This window comes from Ascaphus truei, chromosome 7 (genome assembly GCF_040206685.1).
Source record: "Ascaphus truei isolate aAscTru1 chromosome 7, aAscTru1.hap1, whole genome shotgun sequence".
Taxonomy (NCBI): Eukaryota; Metazoa; Chordata; class Amphibia; order Anura; family Ascaphidae; genus Ascaphus; species Ascaphus truei.
Genome location: NC_134489.1, coordinates 17,807,062 through 17,819,687, shown reverse-complemented (window position 1 = coordinate 17,819,687; position 12,626 = coordinate 17,807,062). Strand labels below are relative to the sequence as shown.

The following is a 12,626-nucleotide window of genomic DNA, read 5'->3' as shown; positions in this document are numbered from 1 at the left end:
CAAAACACATTATGTGTGTACTGTATAAAACAACTACATTAACTAAACATGGTGCATAGTACACCTGAGGAATATAGTACATGCAGTAGTACAGATGAAGAAGAGACTCGTGTGCCACCAGACCTCTCGTCTAGAGAACTGTCATTCGGATCTAATAAAAAGAATCACAACCTGAAACAAAACCATATAACAGGGTTATGTTTTAATGAAGCATGGTAACAATACATTGGCAATGTACTCCAGTGAATAATTATCTTTAAATCACAATATAGATAGTGCCTTTACATATCACTACTAATAAATCATATATGTATACATATGTTCATATCAAATATTGTGAAGTGTGATGTTAGAAAATAGAGCAACAAGATAGCAAGTTCAGAACTGGTGTTTCTTCTTCAAATATTGAATATACTGTATATATACACACACACACACATATATATATATATATATATATATATATATATATATAAATATATATATATATATATATAATGTTTTTAAATCGTATACACACACACACACACACACACACACACACACACACACACACATACACACACATAGTGCTGAAAATGCTAGATGGTATTCCTGGTTTTTATTTTCCGTGACTGTTGTAAGACACAAGTGAGCTTTTAAATGCCCTCGCCTCTTCATTTCTGGCATTAGAACACATACTGTACATACTGTACATACTGTACATACTGTACATACTGTATAGGGGGTTATTTACAAAAATAAAAAGTCTCCCAACTGCAAAACTGGGGCAAAGTATGTGCAAAAGAATTGCCCCAGATTTATCAACTGAAAAACTTGTGTGTATATATAAATATGCACATGTATGCACAGTATGTATATATGTGTGTGTGTGTGTGTGTGTGTGTGTGTGTGTGTGTGTGTGTATATATATATATACATTATATTTACAATCTTTTCCCAAGATATGTAATTGTATTGTACTGCTTCCAAACCCAGCAGCACACGTTAGTTAAGTGCATCCCTGAGCCCTGCCCATCCATCCTGGTCTCAGACAGGCTGTTACCTGGGAGCTGCCTCTCCAATGCCTCCTCCTCCTCCTCCTCTCTTCTCCTCCCTGGGAACCCACGTGATCTTACATCTGCCAGAGAGCAAGAAAAGGAGAGAATGAGAGCACACTAGGGAAGGGAAGCATTTCCAACCAGAGCCAGTATCAGCAGCACCAGAAGATGGAAGAAATAGCAACAGCCAGTGCAGCAGCAGCACCCAACCTTAGACCTGTGGCTTGCTTCGGCAGCACCCTGGCTTGACCAAGTTGGACTCAACTTTTGTCAGCCCACTCCCCTCACCCAGCCCTTTGTGGGCAGTTGCTATCAATTGCATGGTCAAGGAAGAGCTATGCCTGGGAAGTGGAGGTCTCTTCACCAGCAAGAATCAGGCTGTGGGGGCTGACTACCTCCACATCTCACCCCAACCCTACCTGCTCCTCCACCTCTCCCATACACTCTCCACCCAGGCGTGCATGGGTTAGCTGCTGGGAAGATGCCTGTCATGAAAGGGCTCCTGGCCCCACAGAACACTTTCTTGGATACTATAGCCACTAGATTCGACGGGACCCGTAAGTGATCTTAACAAGACCCCACAACCCTTTTACCCCCCTGTCTCCTATTCTGTGCTTTCCATCTCAAAGCATTTTCCCTGTCCCTCCCCACTGCTTTCTAATTTGAGATCTGGAAGGAGGACCTTCCCCAGTTTGAGAGAGCTGTGGGAGCTGAGAGCCTGTGTATATGTCCTTTGTACACAGTGTTAGGGGATTAGTTTGTGGGTATCGTTGTGTCTACTCCCCAGCCTTTAGGTATTAGTACCATTAGAGCATGGTCTTTGTTCCAATACAAGAGTACAAGGGACAAAGGGAGAGCTGGTACATGGCCAGGGACCTGAAGTTTTCTTGCCGTACTTGTCTTTGTAGGTGGTCTTTTCATGCATTGTTACATAGGTACATCTCTTTACTCACAAGCTATAAGTAAAAACCAGTGTTTCTCAGCCGTTTGGGATTGTATAGTGAATATGGACAGAATGGTAAAAAAAAAAAAAAAAAATACAGACTACAAGGGTCTGACTTGCTTCCAGAAATCCCCTCTTGTTTTTATTTGCTGCCAACCCAACCTCCTGATATTTAAAACTTATTGTAGTGTTGATTAACCCCTTCCAGCCAGATGTGCCTGCAACGCGTTGTAATACTCAGTCTCCTTATAAGGTGATGGAGACAGTGAGACAAGGAAAGAGCTAAGGAGCTTAAAAAAAGACCTGATTTAAAGGGGGTGAATTCATATTTCACATGTTCCCAATGCCTCTTCTTCTTCAGCAAAATCAAGAATCTCACAGTGTATGTTATTGGTGTAAAAACCTACATGAATGGCTGCTGTAGCATGTATTTTGTCAGCTGGGTGTAACAGTGCTGGTGGCTTATTACCCAATTGCTTTGCCAGCACTAGAAGGGTTAATAGGCTCCTTAGCTGACAGAATGTCTGTTTTGGGGGGGAGGGGGGCAGAGTTTAATTGACAGCCTACATACTGTATTACTGAATGCAAAAAAAATTAATACAAATACATGCATATACCCAACTTCAGTTGTGTTCACAGAGATAGAAATGTCATGTTTGGGAGGAATACATTTGTCAAACTGTGGCCATTTGGCATTTGCTTTCAAACAGAACATTTTAAACACAGCCTCTGCATCCACAGTTCATTTCCATTCAAAATGTTTGGGGGGTTTTCTTTCTCGTTGCAATACAAAGGCTATTTTTAGGCAATTTAGACTGAACTGAAGCTTGAAGAATCCACAGCTATTGTATGCCAGGTTATCAAGTTTGTTTTGATCTGGTGCCCTGGAGCTGCATGCATACAGAGATGATAATATCACACAATGAGAAGGTTTTTGGGGGCATATGAAGCCATTTTAAACCAAGACTAGAAACAAAACCAATAATCTTCTAACAGGATAACTAAATTATTGTGCATCCCATTCTAGAGCAAATTACTTCTACCAAACACCATAAGACACATCAGCAGTCTGTAAACCCACTAAGAATCAAGTTACTAGCCCCCTCTGTTTAGGAGAAAATGTCCCCTTGGCTATCACTGTAGGTTAGGGGGTATAGAAAACACTAATATTGATGGCTCGGCAAAGGCATTATTGGGTCTCAGGTATGAAATTATATATATATATGTACACATAAATATATATAGCACAAATAATGTATACAGCACAGCATTACATAATAGCCATTAGAATCGAGGAAATTATAATACAATAAGTGCATCAAACATAAATGCACATGATAGGATAAGGAATCCCTGTTCCAGAGAGCTTGCAATCTAAGTATATATAATATTGTCAACCAGGGAGTGTGTACATTTACTCAAGCATTGTAGTATGAAACCTGCTCAGTTTTTGGGGTGGTGTACACTTGATCCCTCCTGCCTAAATAATCACCCCATAGCCATGTGCCTCCGTATTTAAGGTTCTGTTTTGCTTATACAGCAACTGCTGTAAACTCAGGACCATGGACAGAGCACAGTTTCATTCTCCCAAAGGTATTTAACAGGGAAGCAAACACAGATCTTTAGATCAACAAGTACTGTGTACATGGTTCTTTGCAGAATCTCTCATCCCATCTCCCCTGTTCTGTGTTGAGGTAAGCAGGGATACCTAAACTCCCACAAGCTTCTGCTACACTTTTGTAAATAGAACATCTACAGTAGGAACATAGAAATCATATGGAAACATTGTTACTTTATTGGTTTGTATCTGTAGCATTTCTAAAAATGGTCTGTGCTTCTGTTTCAACAGTAATAATAATAATAACATGTTTAATAACATATTGAAACGTATCATGTTATATGACACTAAGGAAAGAAAGAGAGAGAGAGAGAGTGCACCGGAGATCAGTATTCAAATATATTCAAGTACAAAAGACAAAGTACTGTATAGCCACCCTTACAATTGGGGTAACATGGATGAATAAAAAGCGACGATCGCCATGAGGTCCTGGATACAGGTAAGTGTCCACTGCATGGCTCTGTGTGCTGGAGAAAATATTATTGCTGTGTACCAACATGTCGACAGTTCCAGCAAGGATATTTGCCCCAGCGTGTGGCCCTTGCAATGGACACTTACCTGTATCCAGGACCTCATGTCGATCGTCGCTTTTTATTCATCCATGTTACCACAATTGTAAGTGTACATATACTTTGTCTTTTTTACTTGAATATATTTTAATACTGATCTCCGGGGTGCTCTGTGTCTTTCTTTCCTTTGTCTTTGGAGGTCTCCGTTGCGGGACACCCATTGTAGCATTGGAGGGCTCCAGCACAGCAGATGCAAGGGAGATCAGGCACAAGTTTAACCCGTGGGAGCACGTGTGTTGCAATCTATACAATTTTTAGATGACACTTCCATTGTACTGTAAGTAATAATACAGGTACTAGGAATTCCTGACCCCAAGAGCTTACAATTTAATTAGAACCTGAAGCACAGGGAGTTAAACTGATCTTGCATAGCTGTCACTTGCTATCCAATTGGGGTCTGAAGGAGTTGGTTTGCTTTGGAATTGTGTAATTGTGTAGTTGTGTTTAAGGCTGGCCAAAATTGATCTGGCCTGAGATCAAACCAAATGAGTAGGATGTCGACGTCTGTGTTTGAACATAAAACTTGTAGTTCAAAGTTGTAGTAGCCATATTGTTCCTTTAGAAGAGCAGATTCATTGTACATTTGGGATACCTCCTAGAAGACCAACATTAGCGTTCTTCAGAGATTAAATCATAGTGTCGAGCACTTTCAAAGCCTCATAGGTTTTTTTAAGTGTCTGTCAAAAAGTTTCACAACTTACCACAAAATAAATGTTAGTTATTTATTAATGTATAATGGATACATATATGTGTAGTGCAAAGTTGACACTGTTGGGGTAAAAAAAACAAGAAAATGAAAACAATTGGATATGCTCTACAGAGAAAGACAATTTCCAAATAGCCTTCACTTTTATGAAGTCCTGAAGAAATGTAATGTAAATGTAACACTGATATTGGGACTGAATAGTACATACTCAAGTCTTCGCTTAATCCCGTGTGTCTCAGGCTTATCATTTTTTAATGGACTATTCTAGAAAAGCTTTTGAGCAATGTGCCATTTGGCTTTGGGTAATGTTATTCCACACTTGCAGTTGGTTATCACACATGAAACATGTAATGAAGTCATGTTCATTATTCCATGAGGAATGCCCAGATAGGAGGACTATTGCATTTGTGGAGTTGCAATCCTTGCAGCTCATGCAATTTGTGTTATCAGAACACAAAACCGTTGAGGAAGAATGTGTGATCTTATAATTAGTCATACATTAGCATGACTGCATCCAGAAGAGCATCGGAGCATGTTCTATAACACAAGGTTGGCACTTTAACCGACAGTTAATGTACAAAAGACGCTATGTAAAGAAAACATCACTTGCTTGTTCCTGGATGTGCTTTGAGGACAGTTTGTGCTACACTTTTATTTCCCCTCTGTGTTAAGGAAGTGGTAAGGGTTGAAGCTGCTTTGGTAATGCCTGATTTGCCTGGCTGTCCTGTGCTCTCAGGAAACTTGTTTGCATGTGCAGTGTTTGTTATCTGAGGATGAGGGAATTTACTCCATGCATCCTGACCAAAGCCTGACTGGGAACAAATATGAAGCCCTTTTGCTGCCTGATGGGCCTGCAACGCATTGCTCGTCTGGCAGTAATGTTTGGCTTTAACATTTTATTTGCAAGTCTCTTTTTATGCCATCTTTACAGTGGCACTAGGGAGATCAGGGGTGACCAACGCCTGTCCCTAAAGGCCACCAACAGGCAAGGTATTAGGGATATCCCTGCTTCAGCAAAGGTGGCTCAATCAGTGGCTCAGTCACTATGACTGAGCCACTGATTGAGTCACCTGTGCTGAAGAAATAAATGGATGTGAAACACAATACAATGACCTAACACTGCAGTTGGCCACCCCCGTGTTACCCGTGTTAGATCATTGTATTGCATTTCACATCCATTATATTGTACTGAACATGTAGTTAACTTAAAAATATATATATTATAATACTTATTTGTAAACAGAGTGTGTGTGTGTATTAACCTCCCCCTCTCTCTCGCTCTATTCATCCCTCTCTATATACAGTATATATTATATTTAGATTGCCCTGTATATCCCAGACAAAAAGTTGATTGGAATTTGTATGTTTATATTGATGTCCATGTTTTACATACATAAAAGACAGAGGTTTGTGATTACAGCCTGTGAGCAATTTCAATTTCTAGACATGTGCCTGGAGAATTGTACATCTGCGGAAGGCTGCGATCCTTTGTACTGCTCCAGTGTGTGGGTTATTCATAGACGTATATGAGGTTTGGGTAATTCACACATCTCTTCTTCAGACACACACAACACACATACACACAGCCTTGTGACATTGGCATATCTTTTTCTGAAACCTACTGTACCAGTATCTTACTGCCAAGAAGACTTTGACTTCCCAGTAGACCATGTGGGAGCTTCAGGGTATGAGTGATGTAAACAGTAGGATGCTGCAATCTTGGGTCTGCTGATAACCAAAGTTCTTCTTTTGCTGGGTTGAGGGGTGGGTGCTAATGTTATGCGTAACCAGTCCTCAAGAATGAAACCAGATATACCAGTTCTATATTGTTCTCATTTGCCAATTAGCTCCCTAATTTTAAATAAAAAGCAACCTGTCCCTTGCCAGAGAGTCCCGTAAATTAGTTGTATGGGGGGTTTCACTGTCTGGATTTTTATCATGACGTCATATCTGTTCATCTCTCAGCCTCTTCTTTCATACTAAGGGTCTTATTCCATATCCACCAAAGCGGACAATCTGGCTGTTCTTAATTAAAATTCCTTAATTAAGTCAATGGGAAATTTTGGCTGAAAATGTTCCAGTCAGACGCTTCGACAGATATAGAAGAAGCCCTTAAATACAGTAGCAGATGCTTTAAGTGTATATAGAAGTGTAGTAACATTCTACAATTCAACAAAGTTCATTAGGGTTGAATTTATTTCCTACAAGCAAGCACTGCTCGTTTAGCACATCACAGTAATAGACAAACATGCCTCTGACTGATATGATTGTGAAAAATGAAGTCTTTGCAACCATAATTAGTTGGGGAGGACAGATGGCAAAATTAAACATGTTAATTAAATCCACCTAGTTTGTTGAGGATTATTCAATATCGTGAGTTTCATTACAGCCAGAATTCTTCCTCTTCAATGCCAGAGCAGCGTTATAATGTGGATGGCTTTTGAACCGCGAGGGGTGCCAATGTGAATAATGGTGTGTTTGAGATGCAGAATAATCCCAGTGTATATATTATATATACAGAGCAAGTGATGTACACAATGCTTTTTCCTTTAAGCAAATTAAAATACAGGAGGATTCAAATGCAATGTAGTGATAACTGGAGAGTCTATCAGGGCACATATTTTATTAGCCCAAATTGAAACGTTGACATCTGCTGACCTCTAATGTCAACACCTGATGCTCTTTAACCACTGCACAAATTCACTCACACTAACAAATGTATACAAAGTTCCTAATATACATGGGGGGGAGGGGGGGGATATTTATCCGAGAGTCTCACGACTACAAGATGTAAGAGTAACAAAAATGGCATCAAATATATGAAGGAAAAACATTCACATTGACACCGGTCGGATTTTCTTCTTTGATAAATATGGCGCAGTGTTGCTTCCCCAGTTTTGTAGCTGAGAGACCTGAAGACCTAGGTGTCAGAAGTCTAAACAAACACATATGTACAATAATAGAAATAGTCACAGACGTATAAAGACACACACAGACTCACATGCTTATACACTGTTATATGCGGCTGAAACTGTGAGGCTGGGCATTTTTTGCTTATATGGATGCTGCGCCTCTGAGTAACAAATACTCATAAAGAGGGAGGCCACTCTTGTCCTGAAACAGGGGCAGAACTATTGAAAGCAGGGGCCCTGGTGCAAGAAAATACCCCCCCCCTCCCCCCGTGTGTTACTTTCCGCCACATGTAGGTGCTAAGAATTCTGGGGAGCAACTTTTTTGTACTTGACACCAAATAGTTTTGCCCCAGAATTCTTAGCACGGCTCACCATTTGGACCACCATGAGGCCAGGCAGCGCAGTGGGCCCCTATGGTGGCAGGGCCTACTTCAGTCCTCAAGGGCCACCAACAGGTCAGGTTTTACGGATATCCCGGCTTTAGCACAGATGGCTCAATCAGTGGCTCAGCCATTGAGCCACCTGTGCTGAAGCAGGGATATCCTCAAAACCCGACCAGTTGGTGGCCCTTGAGGACTGAAGTTAGCCAGCCCCGCACATGCTGCCCCAATAATAGTTCTGCCACTGCTCTGGAAAGCCTAAACTCTTACTTTTTTGAAGCTCTTTTGTGTTCTTTCTTATTTGTTAGTGTTAATATCAGTGATCGGTAATAAAGATACATTTAAAGAAGAAGAAAAAAAGAGATCTTTGCTTTATTCAATACTTGGTGACAGTAGCAGGCGCATGCGACCCTAGCTGACACACATATTTGTTTGGTCTGTAAGTGTCTTTTACTGGTGCCATCACAGATGTACAGAAAGAGTGGGTTGACATCAGTGTGACAAGGGTTACAACAATTATACAAGCTCCCATGATGCATTGCTTTTGAACAGCAGGTGCTTAAACTGCTTCACTGCTGGAGAGGTCAGCAATACATTGCCTTGGGTACCAATATACTGTATACAATTATATATCGGGTTTCACTGCTCTAAACATGACTGGGCACACAGATTGTGTGTGTGTGTGTGTTACATTGTGTCAATGTAGCAAGGTGCTGAGCATACAGTACAATTCAAGCAAGCTCTAACACCAGAACCCAACACATCATATATATATTTGTGTCAAAAGGAGTGCTACTGAGTGTGGCCAAATGTATACAACCAAAGATACCCCATGCTACATCCAACGTGACAAAATACATAGTTAAATACTTCAATGTCAGTATTCTCACGAATAGTTCAACACTTTGGCCAAAGCGATATAAGCCTGCAGCCACGTCACGGCATGACCAGTATGCAGTCACGGCATGACCAGTATGCAGCCACGTCACGGCATGACCAGTATGCAGCCACGGCATGACCAGTATGCAGCCACGTCACGGCATGACCAGTATGCAGCCACGTCACGGCATGACCAGTATGCAGCCACGGCATGACCAGTATGCAGCCACGTCACGGCATGACCAGTATGCAGCCACAGCATGACCAGTATGCAGCCACGTCACGGCATGACCAGTATGCAGCCACGTCACGGCATGACCAGTATGCAGCCACGTCACGGCATGACCAGTATGCAGCCACGTCACGGCATGACCAGTATGCAGCCACGTCACGGCATGACCAGTATGCAGCCACGTCACGGCATGACCAGTATGCAGCCACGTCACGGCATGACCAGTATGCAGCCACGTCACGGCATGACCAGTATGCAGCCACGTCACGGCATGACCAGTATGCAGCCACGTCACGGCATGTCCAGTATGCAGCCACGTCACGGCATGTCCAGTATGCAGCCACGTCACGGCATGTCCAGTATGCAGCCACGTCACGGCATGACCAGTATGCAGCCACTTCACGGCATGACCAGTATGCAGCCACGTCACGGCATGACCAGTATGCAGCCACTTCACGGCATGACCAGTATGCAGCCACGTCACGGCATGTCCAGTATGCAGCCACTTCACGGCATGACCAGTATGCAGCCACGTCACGGCATGTCCAGTATGCAGCCACGTCACGGCACGACCAGTATGCAGCCACGCCATGGCATGACCAGTATGCAGCCACTTCACGGCATGTCCAGTATGCAGCCACGTCACAGCACGACCAGTATGCAGCCACGCCATGGCATGACCAGTATGCAGCCACGTCACGGCATGTCCAGTATGCAGCCACGTCACGGCACGACCAGTATGCAGCCACGCCATGGCATGACCAGTATGCAGCCACGTCACGGCATGTCCAGTATGCAGCCACGTCACGGCATGACCAGTATGCAGCCACGTCACGGCATGACCAGTTTGCAGCCACGTCACGGCATGACCAGTATGCAGCCACGTCACGGCATGACCAGTTTGCAGCCACTTCACGGCATGACCAGTATGCAGCCACGTCACGGCATGTCCAGTATGCAGCCACGTCACGGCATGACCAATATATAGCCACGTCACGGCATGACCAGTATGCAGCCACGTCACGGCATGTCCAGTATGCAGCCACGTCACGGCATGACCAGTATGCAGCCACTTCACGGCATGACCAGTATGCAGCCACGTCACGGCATGACCAGTATGCAGCCACGTCACGGCATGACCAGTATGCAGCCACGTCACGGCATGACCAGTTTGCAGCCACTTCACGGCATGACCAGTATGCAGCCACGTCACGGCATGTCCAGTATGCAGCCACGTCACGGCATGACCAATATATAGCCACGTCACGGCATGACCAGTATGCAGCCACGTCACGGCATGTCCAGTATGCAGCCACGTCACGGCATGACCAGTATGCAGCCACTTCACGGCATGACCAGTATGCAGCCACGTCACGGCATGACCAGTATGCAGCCACTTCACGGCATATCCAGAATGCAGCCACGTCACGGCATGTCCAGTATGCAGCCACGTCACGGCATGACCAGTATGCAGCCACGTCACGGCATGACCAGTATGCAGCCACGTCACGGCATGACCAGTATGCAGCCACGTCACGGCATGACCAGTATGCAGCCACGTCACGGCATGACCAGTATGCAGCCACGTCACGGCATGACCAGTATGCAGCCACTTCACGGCATGTCCAGTATGCAGCCACGTCACGGCATGTCCAGTATGCAGCCACGTCACGGCATGACCAGTATGCAGCCACTTCACGGCATGACCAGTATGCAGCCACTTCACGGCATGACCAGTATGCAGCCACTTCACGGCATGACCAGTATGCAGCCACGTCACGGCATGTCCAGTATGCAGCCACTTCACGGCATGACCAGTATGCAGCCACGTCACGGCATGTCCAGTATGCAGCCACGTCACGGCACGACCAGTATGCAGCCACGTCACGGCATGTCCAGTATGCAGCCACGTCACGGCACGACCAGTATGCAGCCACGTCACAGCACGACCAGTATGCAGCCACGCCATGGCATGACCAGTATGCAGCCACGTCACGGCATGTCCAGTATGCAGCCACGTCACGGCACGACCAGTATGCAGCCACGCCATGGCATGACCAGTATGCAGCCACGTCACGGCATGTCCAGTATGCAGCCACGTCACGGCATGACCAGTATGCAGCCACGTCACGGCATGACCAGTTTGCAGCCACGTCACGGCATGTCCAGTATGCAGCCACGTCACGGCATGACCAATATATAGCCACGTCACGGCATGACCAGTATGCAGCCACGTCACGGCATGTCCAGTATGCAGCCACGTCACGGCATGACCAGTATGCAGCCACTTCACGGCATGACCAGTATGCAGCCACGTCACGGCATGACCAGTATGCAGCCACGTCACGGCATGACCAGTATGCAGCCACGTCACGGCATGACCAGTTTGCAGCCACTTCACGGCATGACCAGTATGCAGCCACGTCACGGCATGTCCAGTATGCAGCCACGTCACGGCATGACCAATATATAGCCACGTCACGGCATGACCAGTATGCAGCCACGTCACGGCATGTCCAGTATGCAGCCACGTCACGGCATGACCAGTATGCAGCCACTTCACGGCATGACCAGTATGCAGCCACGTCACGGCATGACCAGTATGCAGCCACGTCACGGCATGACCAGTATGCAGCCACTTCACGGCATGACCAGTATGCAGCCACGTCACGGCATGACCAGTATGCAGCCACTTCACGGCATGACCAGTATGCAGCCACGTCACGGCATGACCAGTATGCAGCCACTTCACGGCATGACCAGTATGCAGCCACGTCACGGCATGACCAGTATGCAGCCACGTCACGGCATGACCAGTATGCAGCCACGTCACAGCATGACCAGTCTGCAGCCACGTCACGGCATGTCCAGTATGCAGCCACGTCACGGCATGACCAGTATGCAGCCACGTCACGGCATGACCAGTCTGCAGCCACTTCACGGCACGACCAGTATGCAGCCACGCCATGGCATGACCAGTATGCAGCCACGTCACGGCATGTCCAGTATGCAGCCACGTCACGGCATGACCAGTATGCAGCCACGTCACGGCATGACCAGTTTGCAGCCACGTCACGGCATGACCAGTATGCAGCCACGTCACGGCATGACCAGTTTGCAGCCACTTCACGGCATGACCAGTATGCAGCCACGTCACAGCATGACCAGTATGCAGCCACGTCACGGCATGACCAGTATGCAGCCACTTCACGGCATGACCAGTATGCAGCCACGTCACGGCATGACCAGTATGCAGCCACTTCACGGCATGACCAGTATGCAGCCACGTCACGGCATGACCAGTCTGCAGCCACGTCACGGCATGACCAGTATGCAGCCACGTCACA

General features: G+C 45.5%; 1 protein-coding gene across 1 annotated transcript in view; it reads left to right on the top strand.

Annotated features, from left to right (window-relative positions):
* The first annotated feature begins 1,108 nt into the window (after nt 1-1,108).
* Nucleotides 1,109-12,626, top strand: part of LOC142498758 (voltage-gated delayed rectifier potassium channel KCNH8-like) — a 375,271-nt gene continuing 363,753 nt past the window's right edge. The window contains exon 1 of the mRNA XM_075607124.1: nt 1,109-1,597. Coding sequence (XP_075463239.1) covers nt 1,522-1,597 — 76 coding nt within the window. The 5' untranslated portion in view covers nt 1,109-1,521. The remainder of the gene's footprint in view (nt 1,598-12,626) is intronic.